This window comes from Perissodus microlepis, chromosome 7 (assembly GCF_051167445.1).
Source record: "Perissodus microlepis isolate ML-2025 ecotype Zambia chromosome 7, ASM5116744v1, whole genome shotgun sequence".
NCBI lineage: Eukaryota > Metazoa > Chordata > Actinopteri > Cichliformes > Cichlidae > Perissodus > Perissodus microlepis.
Window position 1 is genome coordinate 14,343,068 of NC_140467.1, and position 24,368 is coordinate 14,367,435.

Sequence of the window (24,368 nt, forward strand, 5' to 3'; positions counted from 1 at the left end):
TAGTGTTAGTGCAAAAAGTTAAAGTACCCACTACACAGAATCCTACACGCTCACAGAAAAATCCCAATAGATTAGCAGTTTCTGAAATAAAGATAGAGACCAGCCTGTCTGCCTCAAACAACCATGCCACATTCACCTTTCCCCCCATTCTGACAGTTGGTTTGAACTTCAGCAGGTTGTCTTGATCATGTCCACATGCCTAATTGGACTGAGTTTCTGTGGTCCTGCTGAATCTCAAACAAACTGGCTTAATGGCAGTTGAACTGGTCTTCTTAGCAAAGTGGCAAGTGAGTGTACATCATTGGATCATCGGTATTGATTCATTAACATGCATATTATTTGCATACAAAATATTATGGAGCAAATGTAGAAATGGGCATACCATTGAAATACTTGAGAGTACAGGTACATTTCACCACTCTATTCATGCTCTCATCCAATGGTTTTGGGCATTGTAATATAAACAGGTTCCAGCTCAGTGACATGGGGTAATTTACTTGCACACCTCAGAATGTATCTGTATACTAACTAAAAAATATTCAATATAAAAAGTAAAATATCATTTTTATAAATATATCAATGCAATAGAAACATTTCAAGCAGTTCTTCTGTAGTTTTGTTTCTTAGTAAAATTGAAGCATAAAAAAAAAAAATCATGCAAGGACAAATTCCACTGAAAAAGTGTAAGCTATTATGCAAAACTATTTTTATTTACAAAACAAATGGCACAGTGCGACTGCACAGTAAATGCACATGCACACTCCAGACATGACAGGGGAGTTTGTTTCCATAAAATCATAAATCCCAATCAGACAGTGAAGGACATTTCAGGCAAGATTCACAACTAATATTCTAACAGAGGGAGCAAATATTGCTCAAGAGAAACCATTCATTCATTTTAAGGCCATTTTAGAGGTCAGGATGAGATTGAGACCAGCAGCAAGTCAATGCAAACCAATGTTACTAATTAGACTTAAACACAACTGGATACAAAGCTAGTCTTGAGCACTTCAAAAGCATGGAATCAAGTAGCATGACAGAGAAAACGAGGGACGTAAACAGAGTAGAAGGAAAAAACACAAATGGAGGATTATTGACTTTTTACCATTAAAATGCCTCCATAAGAGCATGAGATCCCTCAAATATCTGTAAATTCAATTTTCTGTTCATAGTTCTGTGTTTCTAGCCTAATGAGCAGGAACAAAGAGGAAAACGGAACCTTTTCACAAGCTTTCAAGCATTTACTTTGGAGGCATATATTCTTAAAAGCGAAATAATTTGTCAACATAAGATAGCCATAACATCTAAATATATAAGTGCGATACCTGTTCAGGAAATATCAATGTATTGAGTCTGTAAGAGCCTGAGAAACACTTTCACTTAGCTGAATTTGTCTCACTGATGCCCCAGTGCCTCACAGTTGCCAATTCTTCAAGTATTTGGCTTGTTACATGACTTGTTCTTACAGAATACAAACAAAAGGAGAAAAATAAACAAAATGTAAACAGTGTGCGAAGTAGATATTAAATGGACATGGGAATAGTAGCAAAACAGTAAACATAAAACCATCAACCAGCCAGTTTACTGGCCACGATGGAAGTTTTTCTTTGAGGCAGGTCCTGAGGTGTTGGGATGTGTCCCCCTGTGATCTCAGTCTTCTCCGTTGGGGCGGATGGCAACTGTTTATTCTTCATTTTTGCCTTGGCCATGTTGTAGTCCCCGGAATCAAAATACTTTTGCTGTAAACAAGAATAAACAGAGTGAGATCTCTATAAGGCTGACATCTTTTAATTGTAGTAGCTAGCCAAAGTTAGGTGAGAAAACTCACCCCCTTCTGGAGTCTTTTCCTGAGAAATTCAGATCCCCCTGGCTTGCCTCCAAGGTTGGGATATCTGGCCTTCAGTTTGGCCTCCTCTGATTTTTCTGGGCTGATTACCTTGTCCTCCATTTCCTGCTGACAGAGTGCAATGTGTAAGGATAGTAAAACTTTCGACTTGCAATTCGGTTTTCCAGCCATATGCATCAGCGTGACAATAACGAAACTTCAATATGTTGTATACTGACAGCAGCACATACTATGGTCACAGATTACTTTGTTTGATTAGATACCGGCGCCGCCATGAGGTAAACTGCTGTTTGCACTAGCATTAAAGTTACTGTTAGCATGATGAGCTACTGTACAATTTTGCATGTACAGTGAAGAAACCTGTTTGCCAGACCCAAAACAGCACAATTTTACTCTACCAACAAACGCTAACAGAATATTAGCCAATTCAGCGACAGCATCGCTAAGGCTCTCAGTCAAGGTTAGCAGCTGGCTAACTAGCTTGGTGCTAGCCGCCAGCTTACCAAGCAGCACTGGCTAACTGGTGTTAATTTGATGTAATTTTCCATTTAGTGGTTACAGTTTACCTGCTGTTCCTCCGAAGTTCTCGTTTCTTCAACTTCCTCGGACATGGTTGTGCTGTATTCCCGCTCTGTTCGCAAAACTGTAGTTATGGCCGAATAAGCTCCTCTTCGGGAAGATAAAAGGTAGCACTGTCAAAGCAGCGGGCGAGGACAGCAGCAGCCTGTCATGCAGCCTGTGTAGCAACAGGCCGGTGAATCGATGCTAGAGACGCAGATGGGCGGGACGATAGCGATCATAGAATCTGTAGGCGCTAATAACAAAGTTGTTTTTCTTCAGACTAATTCACGCGTAAAAAATATGATAGCGTTGTTGAAATTTTATTTTGCATTGTATATGGATTTTTTTTGAACCCGTCACTTTGTTCAGGTACACCTGTTAAATAAGAAACATAATAGTTTATTAACCCCAGAGGAAATTATGCAACTGCTCATTAATACAAATATCGAATCAGTCACACATAGCACCAACTTAATGTATTTAGTAATGTAGACACGGCCAAGACAACCTGCTGAAGTTCACACTGAGCATCAGAATGGGGAAGAAAGGTGATTTAAGTGGATCTGAACATGACATAGTTGTTGTTGGCATATAGGCTGGTCTGAGTAGTTCAGAAGGAGCCATTTCCAAACAGCCATCTCTAAGGGCAGATGAATAGCCAGACTGCTTCCAGCTGATGGGAAAGGCAACAGTAAAACAAATAACCACTCATTATAGCAAAGATATGCAGAAGAGCATTTCTGAAAGCATAACACCCTGAACCTTAAAACAGATGAGCACCAGTGGCAGGCAACCATATTGGCTGCCATTCCTGTCAGGAAGAACAGAAAACTGAGGCTATAACAACGGATCACAAAAATGGACAACAGATGACTGGAAAAATGTACTTGGTCTTGACTTCTGATGCAATATTCAGATGATAGGGCCAGAATCTGCCATAATCCGCATGGAAGCATGGAGCCATCCTGCCTTGTGTCAACAGTTCAGGCTGGTGGTTTTGAAAAAGTGAGAAGGATATTTTCTCTGCACACTTTGGGCCACTTAGTACAAATTGAGCATCATTTAAATACCACAGCCTACTTCACTGCTGCTGCTGGCCATGTCCATCCCTTTACTACAGTGTACTCCCAGTGCACCCATCTTCTTAAGGCTACTTTAAACAAGATAGTGAACTATGTCACAAAGCTCAAATAATCTCAGACTGGTTTCTTGAACATGACAATGAGTTCAAATGACCCCACTTAGGACATCTCAATCCAATCAAACACATTTGGGGCGTGGTGGATCACATCATGGATATGCAGCCACTATGTGATGCCAATTTTGTCAATGCAGCCCAAAATCTGAGCAATGTTTCCAGCAGCTTGTTGAATCCACCTATGAATAATTACATTTGTTTTAAAGATGTGAAGAGCTACATGCTCAAAATGACCATGTGAAGGATATCTGCTCTTCCTGGCATCATAAAGAGCCAAAAGTAGGACTTATATGTACTCTGACCTCATTATTTGAAACTTCCAACATGTTTATTAGGCACAGCCACCATTTTAACAGTATAGTAATAACTGACCCTCACAATTTCTCTGTACAGACAAGTTGTGATTGAATGACTGGCACAGGCCTATAGTTTTTTTTCCTGCTGTATAACAGTTACTGCAGATAAGGATTAAATGTTTACATTGTACAATATATACAATGGCAGCTAATCTCTTATGATGCTCATGCCAAATAATAACCTGCTGAAAAAAGTAACACTGTTTATGGTCTATTAGTCTTCCAAAATTGAATCTATTATTGGCAGCAACTTTAATATTCATTCATGTATTATTTGGTATTATGATCATCTCACAAAATAAAGAGCAGGAGAAATTCCAGAAAAGATGCTTTTTAATATATCGGCAATCTTAATATTTTCAGAACAACTGTAATACATTAGACTTTGCAACAGGGTTAAATCCATTTCTTCACTGCTCCAAATACCACACAGTGAAAACCAAAACAGAACAACTGGGAAAACTGCAGTTAATGGCTGCTGCTTTGAACTAAGGCCTTTATGAAGTCAATACCTTCAAATCTTTCACAGCAATTGAAAGCCAAATGCTTTACTCAGCACAACAACTGCTATTTGCAAACTTAAATTTCCAAACAAATATACAATAAAGTTTTAGGAGAAAAAAAAAAAAAAATGAAAAAAAAAAAAGCAACAGAAGATTAATCATCCTCCTCCCGCATGTCCACATCTTCTTGCAACTTCTGCATCATTTTGTCTTCCAACTGTTTGGCTTTTCCTGTAACAGATAGTGCAAACCATGCTGAAATTATCTTTATTAAATGGAAAAGTAACCAACAAATATGTATGATCAGTAACTGCATTTATAATGATTCTACTTGAAGAACCTCCATTCTGAAGAAAGGAAAAGCAAGAATAGTAATCTTATTTCTATTTTATGTGCAGACATTGGTTCATCATCTCTTTTATACCTAAAGAGTGCTGCACCATTGACCCTTACCCTGTTTTGTCTGATAAAGTCACACTTGGCTGTAAGACACTTGTACTAAAATCACTGTCACCAAATTCACTACATGCACAGTCATATGGATAACTTCATGAGTCTTTACCTGCATGTGGTGCTTTGATGAGGTGAATGTTTTTCTTGACTTCGCTGATGGCCTCTTCTTTCTCCAACTCTTTGCCCTTCTTTAATCTACAGAACAGAAACAGAAATGGTTTAGGCAAGGCAAGTGCTTTTATCCCAACCGTTAAACATATTTCCCTAATTTGCAGAGATTTTAAAAGTATCATATTTAATATTCAAAAATCTGAAGAAAGTCTATTAAAGTATTAAAAAAAAAAAGCTCACCTGTTCATGATAAATCTTGCCTGTCGTTTATGTTTTATTTCGCTCACTTTCTTCATTGCTTCCACTGCAAAAGTTATCAGAACATAAACACATTGCTTAGAATGAGACAATAACCAGAGGTTTATATGAGTGTGTTCTTTCATGTATGTGACAATCAGAACATCTTGTTATAGAGTGATATTTGAAAAACTAGCCCATGGATTTGTTACTGGTTGTCCTAAAACCTCCCTGAAAGCTTTCAGCTGATCAAAGATGCTGCAGTCAGAGAAGGAACAACTAATGAGACAGATCACATTTCTGCTAGATAAAATGTAAAATATATATATGTACCTATATACAATTTAAAGCCTTTCTACTCACAAAGCTCGATGATACCTTAAAGACCTTAGAGGATTATAATAACCCAATAAAAACTGTACACAGGCTTCAGCTATCAGGCTCCTCTTCTGCCTGGGTTGGGTTTTGCAGGTAGATGCCCCTCTTCCTCTGAGATTAAACTTCAAACTTTTGTTGTTGATAAAGCTTAAAAGTAAGATTAGATCCTATGATCCTGAATAATTGCTGCCAACTATATTACCTATTTTCATGCATCTTTCATTCTTCGTGTGTTTGTATGCTACCATTACCTTTGTTTCTAGTCTGTCTCACAGTTTGTGGTTTCCCTTCTGTTGCCTCTCTACGTGCTTACATGTTATTCCTTTTCTTTCCCCTAACTGGGCCCCCGAGCTGGGTTCTGTATTTGAAACTCTTAACCTTACATTTTTTAAGTGCTCTGAGATTCCTAATGTTGGTATTTAATGGTATACATACAATTAATGTGAACGTTTTTGCCCAAAAAGCTTCTAATAAATAAATATATACATTACCTGTCTTATCCCAAAGCTCCCTGTTATATTTAACAGGAATATTTCTGCGTTTCTCAAACTCCAAAGAGTTATCCTGAAAGACAGCAAGTGTGTTGGTTAAGGTTTAGTCAAACAAATGAACGACGAGATGGTCCTCATTGATGAACAGCTTACCACTGTCAGCTCCTTTCCTGATGCCTTTCTGAATGCTTTGGTCCATCTTGTTTTTCTTGGGTTGCGCTTCTTCTTGAAGTTCTTGTGGCATTTTGATTTGCAGAATCTGAATGTCTGTTTTATTAAAGAGAGAAAAACAATTTAGGGATCACCCGATAAGAAAATGTGTGGATATAAACAAGCACATGAGTTAATGATAGAAAGTGAGACATTATCAGCAGTAAAGATATTACATTTGCTGAAAATTTAATGATTGAAATTTCAAGATTGGAAGTGCACTGGCAAAATCAATAGCTGAAATTGGAGAAATGGTTTAAGACGACCTCCAAAAATAACAGGAAAATTATGAATTTACATATACAAACATACATACATATATAGGGGATATAGTTGATACTTTACAACTTAAAAATACATTTTCAAAACGTTTACTGCTTGTTATTAGCACTTAAACCTACATTTATTGTACATTATTAAATCCTTTATCTAAACAGTCTTTTTGACTTCCGGATTTCTCTGTGTACGAAATCAGATACACTGTGAAGAAGAACTACATTATACATTTTTATCTTTAAGAACAAAGTTATGAAACATTGCTGTAACTGTACTACTGAGTATATATTCACAAATAACCGGAAGACAAGAGACATACGTAAACTAAACACAAGCAAGTTTAATGACATATAGCATATTTTCCCTACAAACTAAGATGTTTATAAATACCATTACCGTGGAACAAAAGTCAGGATTATGAGGACCATCAAGTGTTTGTATTAACATTTGTTTACAGCCTACAATTCCAAGCTCCTGGTTTCACACTTAAGCATAAGAGGGCGCACTCACTCCATCAGGAAAAGCCGAGGCCCTCCGATTTACACGTCCAGACTCACCCAACAACTTCATGTCCATTAGGTTTGCGAAATAAAGCAATGTGTTTTAAAAAGAACTTTACTGTCTATTTCTTCCCTTTTCCGTCGCAAATACGATTTACGACTGTTATTTACCGTTTCCCAGCCCTAACTCCCTGCTTTGGACCCACGTGAATGAATCCAGCACGTTATGTTAGCATGCTAGTATTAGCCGTACACTAACGAGCCACCATTATCAGTCAAAACAGGAGCTTCGGTTAAAATTAACAGCATTGTTCGGGCAAAAACCTGCGCCATACCTTACAGTCGTTCCGTACAAACATCACCCCATGTCCGGGGTACACTGGTCCCGAGCAAAAATAACACTTTTCGATGCGCATTTTCGCATCAGGAGTGCTGCGTGTGGCCGCTGACAAAAACAAGACCGTTCCCTCTTCTTCTGCTTCTTTTTGTTGCCTGACATCCAGCAGTTTGGTGTCTTTACCGCCACCTAAAGACGAGACTTGAAACTGCAGTTATCCTTCAAGAGATCGGAGGTTTTCCCAAGCATCGTAACTAAACTGTGGAAGAAAATATGTAACAAAAATGTAAATAAATAAATAGATTTATATTTATATTATATATTATATAATTCCAAAACTAATTTCTGTGTATTAAAAAAGTATAAATAAACAATTTCCAGAAACACATTTAACTTAAATCTTTGTACATTTGGTCAAATTTGTCAGCACAGCTAGAATTTGGTGGCATTGGATGGAAATGTTTACTAAGAAATGGGTGCCTGTGTGACTGTTTCGAGTGTTTGTACTGTTGTGTTTTAGTATTTCTATTAGTAGTAGTAGTGTCCTGAACTTATTACATCTCACAGTCTGACTAATGCACTCTAAAACTAAGTTACTACAGATAAAGCTAAGACCGAATGCCTTTGCTTCTTTAGTATTTTCTGTAAATTATACAAGATTGTTTTTCATGAAGTCATGCTGTCAGAGAGATAACCTCCCTTCGGTATACAGCGGAGTCCATGGGGAACCAAGTGATTCTTAGGTGACTTGGGCATCCCTCCACAATTACACTTGACAGTTGGCATGAGGTGTTTGCACTGATATGTTGTGTTTGATTTTCTCCAAACATAGCCAGATACCCCGACTATGGTCTTGTGCAAAGAATATTGATGAAGAAGTCTTGCATTTTGTTCAGATGAAACTTTACAAGTTACGTTGCCATGTTCTTCTTTTAGAGAGATGAAGCCTTTTCCTGGCAACTCTTCATAACAAGCCACACGTTCAGTATTTTTCATGAACTTTAACATTTAACATGCTAAGTCCTGCAGAGTCTGAGGTGTAGCTCTTGTGTCTTTTTGCAGTTTCTCGGAAGATTGCACAGTCTGACCTTGAGGTAAATTTGTTAGAACATGCACTACTGAGAAGACTGCCAACCATCTTGAACATTTTCCAGTTGTGAATAATCTTCCTCACTGAATAATTATGGACTTAAAAATTGTTTGGTAATGGCCCTATAACCCTTTCTAAATTGCTAGGCAGCAGCAGTTTTTTCTTAAAGTTCATTACTTTGCGCTTTGTCATTGTTCATACATACCTGAATACTGCTAAAACCTCTACCTTTATAGAGGCACAAGATCAAAAAATGAAAACCTAAGTGGTCCTAGCAAACCTCATGAGCTTTTTTTTTTTAAAAAACAAAAAACAAAAAACAAACGGAAACAAGCGCAACACATTATTTTTTCCAAGAATTTTATTATCATCATCATCATCATCATCTACTAGTGTGATCATCTTGAGAGTATCAAAAAAAAGGCTTTTTGGAACATTTTAAAACACAAATTCTTTGTTTTGTTGCTCTCTTTGGATCAAACATGTAATTTGGTATTTAAAAGCAGAAATATTTCAAAAAACAAAACATAACTTAAATAATAACAAATACATCTACACCCTAAAATCTACACTCTGAACCTGAATGAAGTCTGCAAAATTATCAGTGGCTTACAACGCAATCTTTCATATTAAAGCATTTCACAGAGAAACTTTAAACTGACCGTAATTTGCAAAATGTCACATTAAAATTAGGAAATGTTTTTCTTGACATTATTATAAAATGGGTCATCTAAACTATTTAAACATATTACTCAGGTAAAAACATTTTTTGGTGATAAGCACTGTTTTTTGACATCTCAAGCTTAAAACAAAACAAAAGAAAAAAAACCCTATGTAAAATGCTTTTTCAGCAACCAAACCCACAGATATTATCACATTTAAATGCAAATAATGTATATAATGTAAATGAAAACCAAAGAAAATTACTAAATAATACACATCAATATTCTTTGGTTAGCATTATTTGTTTTAGAAAGGTATCAAAAATTGATTATGTTGCTCTTCACACATAGGGTTTTCATTATGATAGTCAAAATCCTTCATTGTCGCACCTGGACAGGAAACATTATGGAGAGAGAAAAATAAGTCTTTCCCATACGGCAATATTTGTGAAAGGTGACAGATGATTCTCTGAAAAATATAAACCTCATCATCTGTCACTGGGACGCTGGATCTTTGGTCTTGGCATCAACATTTTCGTACCAAGGATCAACTGAATAAAAGAAAAAAGGCTGTACCCATCTGAGGAAGCAGACAACTCTTTGGATAATAGCATCGGCATCACCGCTGCACTCAGCAATGGTCTAGAAGGCAAATGAAACAAGCCCCGGAGACTCGTGCTAAAGCTTTCACCAGAATAAAGCATTAATAAAATTTACAAAGAGGAAAATCAGCATTCTAAAGGGAAATTTACATCACTGGCACAAGCAAAATTTGGGCAAGTACACTCTTAATGTAAATCTACTAAGTTTTTGGCTGCCTTAGAATATCTTCTGTAGTATCAAAAACTCTTTGGGTATAACTTTTCCCGTCTTTGGATGTCATCATCTAAAGTACGCAAAGCCCTTTGACGTTAAGGCATTATTAAAGCTTGAAGTTCAGTGCACTGGAAACGCCAAACAATACTGTTTGATAAAGCTCTACAAGGTTTGAAAAAAACTGAATGCACTTTTCATCTTCACAACATACAGGATTCAAAGACAAACAACATGTAACGAAAGCCCTTTCAACCATGAAAACAAAAACTACGCGATAACTTTCGAACACGGTAACAAGACGTGGCAATGAAGTGTTTTCACTTTGTCCCCTGAGTCAGAGATAATACTGCACAATAGGTGGTTAAAAACAAAAGGAGGTAGTAATGTATATAAAGAATAGAACACTGAGGTAGATAATCAGTCTAAAAAGGCTCAACTACATCCTCCGCTCCAGTGGAAAGTAGTTAAATATAATGAAAATGCACCGCAGTACATTTCTGACATTCTCTTTTTTGACATTCATCGTGGGTGAGTTTTGGTTTAGGACAGACCATGCCAAACACAGAAATACAGGTAGGAAGTTGTTTTAAAAAAATGGAAATAAAAATGTTAGGACAAATGTTCGTACAAAATCCTGAGGTAAGTCCAAAGCAAACGCACACATCTTCCTTTGCAGCAGCAGGATTCCTGATCCCTCGTTTCCCAGGAGATACCTAAAGGGCTTCCAATCAGGAAGCGGATGAGGTAGAAGTGGCATGACTCTGGCTGTTGGGAGAGCAGATGCAGGCCTGATGATGTTAGCAGCTGGCTTGACAAGTACTGGAGACCACATGAGCCTCTGAGATGCCGCGAAGCAAGGTAGCATCAACCTCTTTTTCCACTTTGAACGACTGCTTCAGCTCCAAGACTGCGATGCTGTCGTCTGGCCCTAAAGATTCAGGCCTAGAGCTTCGGCTGCTCGACGGGCTGCTCATCTCTTCGTTGCTTTCTTCGTTGGAGTAGTGTCCAGAGTCACCCGTCTCTTGGCTGCCCTCACTGGTGTGAGAGCTCTCTGAGCGAAGAGGTCCGTAGATGATCTCCCGTGATGAAGGCGGCAAGGGCGCTGAACCGAGATGCTCCTCGTATCTCAGAACAGTTTTGCCAGCTTCATACAAGCTGGCTCTGGTTTCGATCTGAAGATGAGGACAAAATTAAATTAAGATTCAAAAAGAAAAATCTATTTGGGGAAAAAGCCGAGTAAGCAAAAACAATGCCACATCACTTACATCGCTGTCAGCTGGATTTCTGATTTCTCCGTTGAAAAGCAGCCACTTCTTGCTGCTGACTGGACCCGTACCATTTATGATGATACTAGATCCACCCTGTAAAAATGAGAGAACGTATGGAAACTACATGAGAGTGTTTTCTCAACAGACGTGTAATCACGAGAACCCTATTTACTGTTCCGTTTCTCACCTTAGCATCTATGAAGTGATCACTCATCATGGGTATAAGGGCCTCAACATTCTCCGAATGCCGTTCACTGGGAAAACCAGAACGTGGACCTTCAGGAGCTCCTACAGCAATGACTTTATGACTGGAAGATTTTCTATTAGTTAAACAAATGACAATAAATATATAAATATCAGAAAGAATGCTTATGCTTTATTATATGATTCCAAGTATTTTTTCATCATTTAAAATACAGATAATCAGTACCTTTGTTTCCCCTTACTGATCAGAATCAAAGCACATGTAATTATACAGGTCAAAGCGATGCTCACACCAACGATGATCCCCGTCATAGACCTCTGGTCTATGTGGTAGAGACCATCAGAGAATACTGGAAGATAAATAGAGAACAATTAAAGATCTGCTATATTATAGGATTAACTTAAAATACATCTAAGAGACGGAAAGCAGCCGTACCCGTTTATTATTATTATTATAATATTCAAACTCCTGTTAAACAAACCTGCATGTTTGTGGTTCACCGTCAATACTGCATGCAGTACTTGAAGTGAAGTCCACCAGGCATTTATTAGAAAAACACTTATATTCCCCCCTTAAATATCAAAATACACTGGACTGGATGATATGGGACAGACCTTTGCCCAGACCTCTGTAAACTCTTTCCTGTCGAATTTATGCGATCAGTCACTTGTTTCAAGTCTTACTGAATAAAACATTATGTGCATTTTGGAAGTTCTTTGGAAGTGAGATACATCCCACAGTTTTTGTTTTTGCTTCTGTGATTCATCTCACTCTTTAAAAAAACAAAACAAAAAAAAACAGTTTTTGTCAACAAAAGGAACGTCCATTCAATAAAAATGAACTGAAATTAAACCTAAAGACACAATCCTAACACAATTACCACACGGGATTTTCAGTCCATTTCATTTCAGACATAGAAATGCAATGCCTTAGAAACCAAAGCCAGATAAAAGCATGTCTGACCTGTACTATCTGGAAACCAGTCAGAGTGTCTGGGATTTTTGCTTCGGTGGACGTTTCCTCGCTTCGGTGCCAGCTCCACGATCTCAGAGAAAGGACCTTCACCCACCTCACTGGAGGCAGCTATTTTTACAAGGTAGACATTTCCTGGCTCCAGCTTCTCCAGCAAGGCCATCGTATGACTCCCTATAAATGACAGCACAATCACACAGTAGAGATTAGATCATGGCTGTCAAACATATGGCCAGAGGTACAGAACTAGAACACCAGAAGATCCAATTTGTCCAACTTTGCTTCGCAAAATATTTCAGTCACAAACGAGGAGATCATAAATTTGGGAGTTTTCATTGTATGTTTTAATTAAGTATGGAGGCAAAGACAACATCATCATATGCAATTAAGAGGTAAAGTATACCAGAAGGAGGAGGTAAACTGGGTGCGAAACATTTTTTCACACTCAGTTTTAGTTTAGTTTGACTTAACTACAATAACCATGGCTGGATCATTCAATCCCCCAAAGAATTATTCTGAAAAACTTATTTAACACATTATAAAAACAAAGTAAACTACTTGCCCTCTCTCTGGACTTTTTGCCAGTGTCCAGCAATCCAGTCTTTTTGTGAAGCATACAGGATGGTATAGCGTGTAATCACCACGTTGGACTCAGTGGGCTCCCTCCAGGACACCAGAGCGGTGTCTTCCTCAATCAGAGTTACTCGCACTCCTGCGGGAGGTTGGCTTGGTGCTAGGCACACAGAACACAGAACAACTCTGAGTACATTGGTGAAAAATATGCAATGAAATGATCAGAAAGAAACAGGAAGAAACACATTTACAGTAAAATGACGTTGCACTGATATCTAGTTTGTTACCTGCTGGGAGGGTTTGATGGTAAACTACAGAACTCCAGGGACTCGACATCTGGTCCACATGAAGGCGCACCACAAACTCATAACGAGTGTTTGGATCCAACTTCTGAACTGTCACACTTTGCTTCGTACTGCAGAGAAACACGATTCCCACATCATGGCAATTTGGCAGGAAATAGCCCAGAATACATTCTCACAAATTACATGAAATACAAGATGTGAATTATTAAAGGGATGTACTCATCAAACCAAACTAAAAGCAGGCTTCAATTCTCATGCATTTGGGAGGTTCTTACGTTTGCAGGTAGCGTATTGCAAAGACGTTATGAGTGCCCACAGGTGTACAGCGGACTGTATAACTGACAGCCTTGCCAGAGGGGAAAGGAGGATGACTCCAGCGCAGAGACACTGCAGATGAATTGCCGTCCAAAACAGTGACTTGATTTGGAGGTGGAGGAGCTGCTGCAAGTTGGTCTCTAGCCGCTAAAGGAGGAAAGAACATGAATCTTTTTTTTTTTTTTTTTTTAATTTACAGGCAAAGGTTGTATTTCATTTTTAGTGTCAGCCATGAAAGCACTGAAGTCATTTACTATAAATACACTATATTGTACAAGACCATCATCAGAAGACCAAACTGAATGAATGAAAACACAAAGAAATTATTCATCTAAGGCTTGTGTGTTGACAAGATTTTCACATAAAGGTTTGGGTTGGCTGCAAAAGAGCAGTCTTTGGGAATGGATGATTTACACCAATACTTACACACACATCCTGGGGTACTGATGGTCTGGTCTCTCTGATGACCATCTGCAACTTTGCTGACAGCCAGAATCTTGACGTGATACTTTTTCCGTGGATCTGGAAAGATAATATTCAGATTTTAGACATTTTAATGGACATTTTGCTAGAATAAAACATTTAATAATTTAAAAAAAGCTGCTTTAGCTGAGAGATCATGGTGGTTAATAAATGGAACAAGATCGATTTAAAAAAAGTGAGAGTGAGAGGGGGACATAAGGACAATTAGCTGCAGGAGGGTAACTGCTGGTCTTAACTGGCCATCCCCCATGTATGGACAATACATGGCCTCCTGAGTCACCCCAACCTTTCATTTGTCTCGTGGTGTCATGTGTAACGACCATGAGAAAGCTCAACCAGGCCCAAGCCAATGTAAATAAGGTGACACGCTCAAATCTCCAGCATGAATGTTGTCACTCCATGATTCTGCACTTAACTGACTTTACAACTATGAAGCTCTGACACCACAAGCTTGCTTCAATATACAATACAAATTACTGATGTCCACAGAAATAAACAAAGGTGGATGAGGTAAAATATTTGAATAAGACATTCAGGACAGCCACAAAAAATCTGAAGTAAACAAGACCTTTAAGGTCTGAACTTTTCATTTAAAAATATTCTGTCACATTGTATATTTTAACTTGAGAAACTATCATTTTTCCTCAGCACCTAAATCAGGATGCTTTTAGGGAGCGTTAAAATTTGTAATGCTTCTGGAGTGAAAGGTCATCCTTTGGGTATTGACCAGTGAAGGCAATATGTCCAGGCCTGTTGTGGGGGCTGGGGTAGGGGCAGCGTTCAGCTGCTGGGATTGTGGGCCCATGGGACAGGAGGGGGGTTTGACTGGGGTCACCGGGTCAGGCCAAGAACAGAAAGAATCCAGGAGCAGGACTGTGGGATAGGAGGTGGGCCTCTTTTGTTATTTTCTATCGCTTTTGTGTTACAGCTTTAAACTTGGAGCAACAAAAGAAGTTCAGCGATATTGTGAAATATCAGACTAATAGCCACTTGTGATTTTTTTAACTTAAATAATACTGAAGAGTTTTGGATTTTTAGACAGGTTAGTAACACAAATAGATTTCCAAACAGAAACATGCAAACTTCTCCCGTTTCAGCTTATTTGGGACTTAGAAATCAAATTGTGCTCAAAGACTAATTCATATATATAATTTCTTCTTCTTCTTCTTCTTTTTTAAATCTGTAGATTATTTAAATGGACATCAGAGACAACTGGTGGGGGTAGGGTACTAATCCAAGTGTGCTGTCCCATGGCTAGAGGTCAGTGGCTTGCTCTGGTCTTTGTTCATGTGCACTAGTGTCCATCTGAAAAAAGGGTAGCAGCCAGGGTCTTACATGCCACGTCTGGCCCTGGACAAAACACAATGGCTAAGCATAATTATGCAAGGCCCGAGATGGTTAGTAGCGGTGGGAGGGACATCTGGAACCTGACCTCTAAACCTGGGAGCCTCGTACTCCAGCCTGACTGGAGAGTACTGCTGGTTAGGCAGGAGGGGTCAGCACATATTGATCAGGATAGGGGGTGGAAATGCAAATGCAGAAGCCGACTGCCCATCGAATTAAATTTGACTGATGCAAAAATGGCCCATCACTCTCTGCTGTCTCCTGTCCAAAGCACAGGTGCAGATAAAGGAAATTCACTAATCGTAAACATTTTTTTAATTTACTCCTGGGTTCTAGGCACACTCACCAAGGCCACCAATCGTGTACGTATTGGTTTGAGCCTGCAGCTGGATGTCGGGCTGCTCTGGTTGTCCTTCCTCATGGTAACACAGACGATAGCCCTGAATAGCCACAGATTCAAGGGAGCTTTGCCAGCGTGCCACAATGGAGGTGCAGTTTAAAGCTTCAAGTTGAAGAATAGGGGCTGAAGGCACTAAGAAGGCAGCAGAGAGAGCACTCATGAGAATTATGAGACTACTGACATAACAGAAAACAAAAAACAATAACAACAGGGCAGCCAAAGAATGGATTGACGCTGCAGTCAAACCAAGAATTCCCTTTTGGTTTTAGTGTTTTACAACAATGTGTAAATATAAAGCTAAAATTCAGCTCTGGTGGAAAAAAAAAACAAAAAACAACCTCCCCAGCACATCAGGCTATGAAAATAGGATATTCTTTCCCCCACATAGATGCCTGAGGCCCTCTCTTTATGACCCGTGACTGAGACCAATCTAGCATCACTGACAGCAAAGGGCAAAGGTTTCTGAGTAACCAACACAAAGACTGTGGGACAATGCTAAAACAGCAAACTCCAGTCATATGCTAGCCACTCTGCATGAACTCTAGTGTCCTGGTTTTCAAAGAGCAGCCAAACAGCGATGCGACAAAAGAAAAAAGGTTCTGCTAGTTACAGGTTTAAACACCATCTGATTTCACTTTGCTGTAGCATTTACTAATTTGCTTTTTAAACTTAATTTATTTTTATACTGCATGAAAACGGGAATAAACTAGAATCACAATCATGTGATGAGCCTGCAGAGACGTTTTTTTGTTTTTTTTAAAGCAGCTAAATGTACGTTTTTTTTCTTTATCAGACTTCTGCTGGTTTACCTTTGTTGCTGGAGGTCTTAGGCGTACGGTGTGATGTCCATGCTGAGGGCTCACACCAACCCACTCGGGTGGCTGCGGCCATGCGGAGCAGGTATATGGTGTCAGGCTGCAGCCCCTCCAGCAGGTATTCAGTGCTGTTCTGCAGTAGCTCTACAGATGTGACGGTGCTGTCTGCAGCTGTGCGATAAGAGAGTCTATATGCAGACACACGACCGCGGCTCACCTTGGCTGGCAGTGGCTGCCAGCTCACCTGGATGTCTGTTGTGCTTTGGCTGGTCAGGCTCAGCTCCGGAGTACGAAGAGGCACTGCAGGAAAAAAATTGGATATAGAAAATGTATTAAAAACTAGAGATTTTTCTACTTGTTATTCAAATCAACCAAATTTTCTTAATAAAAATCTGATTCATAACACTACAATCTTGCTAATTTCCTTTCAAAACATGCTTTGCATACAAGCTAGCTTAACTACCAAAATGATTTACTGCGAGGAATGTTGGAAGCGCTTCAAGCTTACCATCCTCCAGGGTATGCTGACTGACTTGGTCTGACATTCGACTGGCTCCCATTGGCATATAAGCTACAATGTAAAAGCTGTAGTTTCGAGCTGGCTCCAGGTCATCGATGATGTAACTGGTAGTGTCGTTGCCAATAACAACTTGGTATTCTTCGTTGTTTAGACCTGGGAAAAAAAAAAAAAAAAAAAATCATACAGCAAGTCATTAATTAGGGTAAGATTATCCACAAGAGAGTGAAAAAAAATAAAGCGAGTTTAACTTGGTAGTTAAGTGTGCGTCCTATAAACAATCAGTGCTTGGAAAGAAAAGTTTCTGAATTCTCTTTTTTTGTGTAAACGTGTAATGAAAATGATAAACATACAATTGATTCCAGCCAGCATAAAATAAACCCAGTTTAACATCTAAAAGACATGATTTATTGGAGGGACTCAGCTATTACTTTAATGGTTAAAGTGAATACAATCTTACAACTTTAGTTTGCAAAACTGTGATTTTTTTTAAAGCTCGCTGTCCCTTTAAGTCCGAGCAGAATGAGCTGGGGAGTGGACAAAGGGCTGACTAAGCCTGTTGTTATTTAAGTGAAGTTGCCTTGACCCCTGCGCTGTGCAGCAGCAACAGATGGCCTTCACCAAGGAAAGCTGATCATGTGAGAGTGTGATGCAGCATAAAGATGTAGACCCGTCAGCCTTTTAAGACCCAAATTATAAGAAGAATCAAATAAACCATCTTTTTCCTCTCTGTCTCACCTTCAGCCTTCATATAATGGACAGAGTAGGCAATGACTTTGTCTGTATTGTACAAAGGTCTCTCCCAAGCCAGTAAGATAGCAGAGCTTGAGATGGTCTCAGCATGGATATTTCTCGGAGCACTGGGCCTGTCCTCGGACATGACAACAATAAGGCGAGCCAAGGATAGCACAGATCCCTGTTCATTCTCTGCCACACACTGATAGATGGCATCATCCTCAGGAATGATCTGCGTAATCACCAGTTTACTATGAAACAAAAGAAAAAAGGAAAATGAAAAATCAGCAAAGCCAAAGAAGCCAGCTTATTTAAGCAGGTTTGTCTTTCACAATGTTTAATTAAATTTAAGCGTGCCCAAATCTCCTGTCTATACTTTACCTGTTGTACATCTTAATCCTCCCATTTAAGTGAACTTGTTCTCCATTCTTCAGCCAGGTGATGCGAGGCGTGGGTACTCCCTCTGCTTGGCACATGAACCGGGCAGTGCCTGCCCTCGGACGGGTCTGGCTCTCAGGTTTCTCAACTATGTTTGGTGGCACTGAAACAACAGCATAACAGAAGAGCTAATGGTTACCTTTTATTAAGCCATGGAGTTCTAACTGTGTGGCATCTTGCACCTAACACATTTGTTACTTGGATGTATAAACATTTGCAAAACCTTTAGTTATGAGTCTGTATACTGAATATAAGAACCAGGCCAAAGATGTGATCTGAAGACATCTGTGGCGTAATCATCAAAGACTGATCATTACCCAATACTGTGAGGTTGGCTGTAGCAGTGGTGTGGTTGCGGGTTCCAGGGGTGGTGGCCCTGCAAATGTAGACTCCGCTGTGCTTGGTACTGACATCAGTAATAACCAGGTTTCCATTGCCCAACACTTTGGCATTGTACACATCAATGGGTTTACTGTCAGCACGGCTCCAGGAGATGATGGGCCGGGGATTGCCTGTGGCCACACACTCCAACACCACCGTTTGGTGAAGAGAAACTGTCACATTTTGAGGTCCAGCAATGATTCTGGGTCTCTGACGTAATTTAGGACCTGCATCTTCACAAGAAAATGTAAACAAAAAAAGTCAGGGAATGACAGTGCTTAACATTCATTCGTAAAATGCAGTCAGCGCAATTAATTTACCTAGGTTGACTGTCAGTGTGGCCTCTCGACTCTTCAACACGCTACCGATGTTAGTTGCCACACATTGATAGCGTCCGGCATCCTCCAGTTGTACATTGTGAATCTGAAGAACTCCGTTTGGCAAAACAGTTATTCTGAAAACATACGGTCTGGGTCAAACTAGAACACTCATGTGAAACCCAACAGAAGATGGAGCTGTAGGCTAAAAAATAAACTAATAAAAATGTGCCTAAATAAGTTATAATTATGTTTCTGCAGTTACCCGTCTGTCTGCAGTGGCAGTGTCCTTTGGTTTAGCTCCCAGGTTATGGTAGCAGGTGGGCTTGAGATGACTGCACAGGAGAATCGTGCCACAGAGCCCACAGTCACCACAACAGGCACAGGATGCAACACAAACTCTGAGATACCTGTGAAAAAAATTAAACAATCAATTTCAACTAATTAATTTGTTTTAGTACCAGATGAATATAACGGTTTCTTTTGGTAAAATATACATTATGCATGCAATGCCCTGACTTTGATGAATGGTAATTGATTAGATGAAAGGTACTGATTTTATTTTTGTGCAGATGGGCTATGAGGTCCTCTTCTGACCAGCTGACCTAATCAATGGATCAGTTCAACAATGACACTGAATGATGCATTATTATATATAAAAAGTAATCAATTCACTTCACATAAAAAAAACAAAAAACAAAACTGTAAACAAAAGTAGACGTGAGAAATGTCGAACAATGCTGAACTATAACGCTGTGGTTATTTTTTGCACACACATGCAACAATTAGCTTTTCTTACACATATTTTAGACATTTAAATCTACTTTAAAATTACAAAAACAGTGCACTCTTTATTTATGCACTTCCGAAACATGTTTTAATAGCCACCACAAATAAGCAACCACCAATCTGCATTTAACTGAAGGCTACAAGATATGATCAATGATCTTCATTTATTAAGGTGATAACCATCTCCCTGCCCCCTCACTCACAGGAAGGAAGTCGATATCATGTTAAAGGAAATCAATGCTCTGTTTACCCACTAAAACTTCCACATTCAGATTCTGGGATTTAGAACATCAATAATTGAAGAGCAATGCTTCAGTTTAAACTCTCGTCTCATCAGTATCAAACAAATAAAACTTTGATTCTGTATCTGTGAGGCGAATTAAAGACTGCTTTTTGAATGGATTTGGGAATTGTTCCTCTGAACTTGCAATAAGGGGTTGGTTTAAGGTTAATGTACAATGGCAAAATATCACAAAAATAAATACACTTATTTAGTCGCCAATCACTTGTCTTATTGTAAAGTCTGTTACTAGCCACATGCTCCCATTTCTGACACCAAGACAAGCTGGTGGACATCCTGAAAAACACACACAGCGTCTGGTAGGACGTTAACAATACGATGCTGACCACCTGGTTTTGCTCTTGTAGATGGAGGGTGTGGCCAATCTGCTAATATGGTCACCTCTGTTGTAGACTGCAGATCAATGTCTAGGTCAAACAACAGAAAGGTCTCTCCAAAGAGGTCAAAGTGCACTGCAACCCAGTGTCAATTCCATTTTAGCCCAAACTGGCCAGATCGAAGCCAGTTTACTATTGGTGATTCAAATGTGAGGGGGTTTTCCTCCCCCAAATGAGATACTTGCAATGATCTGAACTATTGCGAATAGATTTTATATACATATCAAAGGGCAGGCCAAAATTTAAAGCCACACCTGTGTTCATATTTGCAAAAGAAATAGTTTCTATGGCCAGCTGGAATATAATCAGATCTTCTGATTGTCAGATGAAGGCACAAAAGTGTGAGAAAACCTAGCTGGCCTTTGCAGCTGTTTCTCCCAACACTTTTATTCCTTTTACATGGTTTGTGTGGTTTTCCCTGCAATTAACTGATGAGTTTTACCAACTTAGAAATGCCATCTTCCTTAAAAAAAAATGTAAGCATTTTTGTGTACTAATGTAGTAAATTTCAACTCCATTCATAATTTTTTGTGGCACACCATTTGGAATCAACTGTTGTAAGCAATGTTCAGAAAGACGCGATTTCTGACATCTTTCCAGTTCCTGGATTTGTTAAAATTGGGGACTTGGTGAAAGAAATAACCTTAAAAATGCCTCCTTTTATGTGGAGGATCAGGCTCAATCACTCACATGACGAACTGGCCTTTCTTTAACAAAAGCGCTGTGCTTGACAGGGCAACAGAGAGGCTGATCCAGTGAAAGGGGTTGTGGGCTGGGCAGAAGAACAGCAGGCTGACCCAGCTAAAGCAGGCCTGTGACATCACAAAGCCTTTCCCCAGCTGACCCCTGACCCCAGGACCTCTGGACAGAAGGGGAGCACAGAGGAGCCCCATCCTCCACTCCCCTGCCTACAGCTGACCAAAAACCTTTAACCCTTTCACAGACAATGGCTGAATCCCAAACCAAACTTGACTTTGGAATATTTTTAAGTGGTCAACTTCTAGAAATTCTTATTAAATAGAAAACAACTGCAAAGAGTGCATTTTGGTGGAAAATCAATAGTGGGGATGAATTTATTCAAACATAAAAAAACTTTTGTTTTCCTCCATCAAATGTCCAGTGACAGAAACATGCACTAGCTTCTGTTTGCTAACCCATCAGGTTTATGTGTAGATGCCTCTCTAAATGTCCGTACTGGGCAAATAAATTGTAAAACATTTTTTATTGTTTTGAATCTCATCTTCTTGGATTGAAGTTGTAGTTTTTTTTCTAATGCTGAGTATTAATGCTAATCTCTATAACCCCAGTGCCCTCTCAGTATATTGTAGAGGCCAGTACTAGTTTCCATGACACCCGTCATGGGATATCCCCTTCTAAGAACTATGAAAAGTGTCCATGGTAGACCAGACCCATTGTATAGACACAGCTGTCCTGGCCACTGATATGTGGACAAATAAATGCCCCAGAATCAGGCCTTTTCTTCTGGATCAGTCAGGGGCACTCCAAACAAAGGCTTAAAGGCAAATGCTTTTCAGAGATTCCTTGGGGTAGCAGACCATCCGTCAATTACACACCACTATAGTCCACTCATATTTAAAGAAAGGAACTGATAATACCTTACTTTTGGCACTATTTATAGGATACATACCATAAAATGTGTGAGTGATACTTAGTCAAAATACAGAAAACCTGGTCTGCTTGATTATGGAGTATTTATGAACCTTTAGATTTACCCCCATCTACATTTAGCGGTCTTTTAGTGATTTTAACACTGGACTAGCAGCTTTTAATTCTGACACAGAAGCTTGTGTTTCAGAGGATCTTCCCAGGAAAATAAAAGCAGAGGGACTGAGGTACATCTGCCTCCCCTTTCCAGGTTTGTTGTCCATGAACTTGCCATTGTGATTTTTGCATGCTGACAACACCACAAAGTCAATACCACCAGCAAGTCTAACCAGTCATCACACTGATCAATGGAAGAAAGGAAGAAAGCCCAAGTTAGATCCATACTCACTTGCGATAGTCAAACGTGATCTTTGGCTTAAGATAGCTCCAAATTTGTTTTGGGAGAGGCACTGGTAGAATCCTTCATCTGAATCCTCCTTGGTATGCTTTATCTTTGGTATGTACAAGGAGCCATTTGGCAGGAAGTGTATGTGCTCACTTTCTGCCAGCTTAACCCCATTCCTCAGCCACTTGATGGTGACTGGAGGCTGTCCATGGGCCTGACAGTCCAATACAGCAGGGTCCTTTGGTAATACAGTAACATCACTGGGCTCTGTGATGAAGGACAACTCGCTAAAACATAAAACACCTACAGGGAAAGAGAGGCTGCATTATTAAGAAGAGAAGAAGACCAAAGCAGGTCATATTTATTCTATAACCTGTCAGAAAAACCTCACTGATTACAGGATTAGTTTTATTTTAAAGACCATCCAGCATTATGTAGTTGACATACATGTATTTTCGCAGCATAACAAACTCTATAAAAAGCAGATGCATGTCTTAATGTTAATATTTAACGTGTTAGGACAATTTATAATTCGGAAACAATGATGTGAAAATAGTATCTGACGTGAAAGCTGAAGGCACGCGTCCCAAGCGACGGAGCTTTATCGCCTTAAAGTTAAAAGTTTAGCGACATGCCATCTTATCTCATCTCATTCAACGTGGAAAAAAAAGCAAAGCTATGTTCAAATAATAGAGCTAAAATAGTTTGTTTCAAAGAAGAATGGCTGTAGGCAATATAAGCGTAATGTACAATCAACGGTAGAGGTGTGTGGACAGAAAAGGTCAAGCACCGCTAAAAGTTAGCTCATTCACAACCATAATATCAATTATTTAAAAAACAAACAAACACTTACTTGATAAAGGAAGACACAAAACAAAAAGCAACCAGTGCCGGAAAAATTTCATCTTAAAATGTGCCATTTATCCAGAGTGCTCTGTCATTTTTCCCCCCACCGAGCGGACGCTGCTCCTCTCCGTGATGCTCTCAAATCCCCAATGAGGCTTCTGCCAGCAGAATAGCACCAGCGGCTCTACTGGGGTACCGGGGAGAGGGGGCCCCACCCCGCCCTCTAACGCATGCGCACATAATAAACGAGCGTAAAAGTGAAGTCAGATGACCACGCGCTCCTTGGAAAGTCTCACAAGATGATAATCTCTAATTATTATTATTTTTAACTAAATACTTTTATTTATAACACCTACACAGTGGTCTAGCCCTGAGGTTTCAAACATACAGACAGCTCATCCCACTGGCTGGCTTTGCATAGTGTGAAAAATCATTAAAAAGAAAAATAACACCTTGCTAGCCCACAGACCACAATTTGTTTGGCATTACAAATCTGATGTAGCTCATTATCACAGCTCGTTAAGGCCCTCACCTGAACAGCAGCATATCTCACAGACAGGAATACTTCATGCAGCCTGCAGCTTGCACCGCTAAATGAATGTGACATTGAGTTTCACCCTTTGTATGTAAATTCCTATTAATGTATTAATAATATGGGTCATCTGTAAAAGTAAAAACTGCTTTGTTATGGCATAATGTTGTCCTTTCTTTCTTTTGTTCTAATCTAACTCTGTGTTTAATTACATATTTTTAGCTCAGTGAGACTTTCTGAATATTTAAGGCTTACTTGTTAACTTTTCGTGGGATTTCATGGGGCCTCCAGCTGTTGTCCTTCTCCATTATGTAATTTGCCATTTTTGCTTACTCTGCATTGACACAGCCTTTCCATGCCTATTAGTTTGTTCATGGATTTGTAAATACCATAAAGCCCTATAGAAAACTGAATTCAAT

General features: G+C 39.3%; 3 protein-coding genes across 4 annotated transcripts; all 3 read right to left on the reverse strand.

The window, feature by feature from the left end:
* Positions 1 to 689: 689 nt before the first annotated feature.
* arpp19b (cAMP-regulated phosphoprotein 19b) lies at positions 690 to 2,618 on the reverse strand. Of its 2 annotated transcripts, none has more exons than XM_084933676.1 (3): positions 2,413 to 2,618; positions 1,829 to 1,954; positions 690 to 1,739 (listed from the first exon to the last, which is right to left on the reverse strand). In XM_084933676.1, exons 1-3 carry the CDS (start codon positions 2,455 to 2,457, stop codon positions 1,569 to 1,571), a joined length of 342 nt encoding a protein of 113 aa, XP_084789802.1. In that variant the 5' UTR covers positions 2,458 to 2,618; the 3' UTR covers positions 690 to 1,568. The 2 variants fall into 2 exon arrangements, with proteins under 2 accessions (XP_084789802.1, XP_084789803.1); XM_084933677.1 differs by having other exon boundaries at positions 1,829 to 1,951; positions 2,413 to 2,615.
* Positions 2,619 to 4,276: 1,658 nt separating this feature from the next.
* rsl24d1 (ribosomal L24 domain containing 1) lies at positions 4,277 to 7,600 on the reverse strand. The gene is made up of 6 exons (XM_084933675.1): positions 7,456 to 7,600; positions 6,288 to 6,401; positions 6,135 to 6,207; positions 5,269 to 5,332; positions 5,027 to 5,112; positions 4,277 to 4,695 (listed from the first exon to the last, which is right to left on the reverse strand). Exons 1-6 carry the CDS (start codon positions 7,534 to 7,536, stop codon positions 4,619 to 4,621), a joined length of 495 nt encoding a protein of 164 aa, XP_084789801.1. The 5' UTR covers positions 7,537 to 7,600; the 3' UTR covers positions 4,277 to 4,618.
* A 1,306-nt stretch (positions 7,601 to 8,906) lies between these two features.
* LOC146382775 (protogenin B-like) lies at positions 8,907 to 23,623 on the reverse strand. The gene is made up of 19 exons (XM_084933608.1): positions 23,425 to 23,623; positions 22,575 to 22,874; positions 19,359 to 19,503; positions 19,097 to 19,230; positions 18,713 to 19,009; positions 18,339 to 18,498; positions 17,961 to 18,208; positions 17,214 to 17,378; positions 16,700 to 17,005; positions 15,837 to 16,022; positions 14,090 to 14,185; positions 13,624 to 13,810; positions 13,331 to 13,458; positions 13,033 to 13,203; positions 12,462 to 12,644; positions 11,724 to 11,847; positions 11,481 to 11,613; positions 11,291 to 11,386; positions 8,907 to 11,197 (listed from the first exon to the last, which is right to left on the reverse strand). The coding sequence occupies exons 1-19, from the start codon at positions 23,489 to 23,491 to the stop codon at positions 10,823 to 10,825; spliced, it is 3,501 nt and encodes a 1,166-aa protein (XP_084789734.1). The 5' UTR covers positions 23,492 to 23,623; the 3' UTR covers positions 8,907 to 10,822.
* Positions 23,624 to 24,368: the final 745 nt, after the last annotated feature.

Excerpts from the sequence above, each read along its gene's own strand:
- arpp19b (XM_084933676.1), bottom strand. The coding sequence starts at position 2,457 with ATGTCCGAGGAAGTTGAAGAAACGAGAACTTCGGAGGAACAGCAG. Across the intron at positions 1,955-2,412 it reads GAACTTCGGAGGAACAGCAG|CAGGAAATGGAGGACAAGGT; the intron begins GTAAACTGTAAC and ends GCACTCTGTCAG. Across the intron at positions 1,740-1,828 it reads GGAAAAGACTCCAGAAGGGG|CAAAAGTATTTTGATTCCGG; the intron begins GTGAGTTTTCTC and ends TCTTGTTTACAG.
- rsl24d1 (XM_084933675.1), bottom strand. The coding sequence starts at position 7,536 with ATGCGCATCGAAAAGTGTTATTTTTGCTCGGGACCAGTGTACCCCGGA. Across the intron at positions 6,208-6,287 it reads CAGGAAAGGAGCTGACAGTG|GATAACTCTTTGGAGTTTGA; the intron begins GTAAGCTGTTCA and ends GCTGTCTTTCAG. Across the intron at positions 5,333-6,134 it reads GGAGCTTTGGGATAAGACAG|TGGAAGCAATGAAGAAAGTG; the intron begins GTAATGTATATA and ends TAACTTTTGCAG.
- LOC146382775 (XM_084933608.1), bottom strand. The coding sequence starts at position 23,491 with ATGGCACATTTTAAGATGAAATTTTTCCGGCACTGGTTGCTTTTTGTT. Across the intron at positions 13,459-13,623 it reads GCAATACGCTACCTGCAAAC|TACGAAGCAAAGTGTGACAG; the intron begins GTAAGAACCTCC and ends GTTTCTCTGCAG. Across the intron at positions 11,848-12,461 it reads CTGGTTTCCAGATAGTACAG|TATTCTCTGATGGTCTCTAC; the intron begins GTCAGACATGCT and ends TTTATCTTCCAG.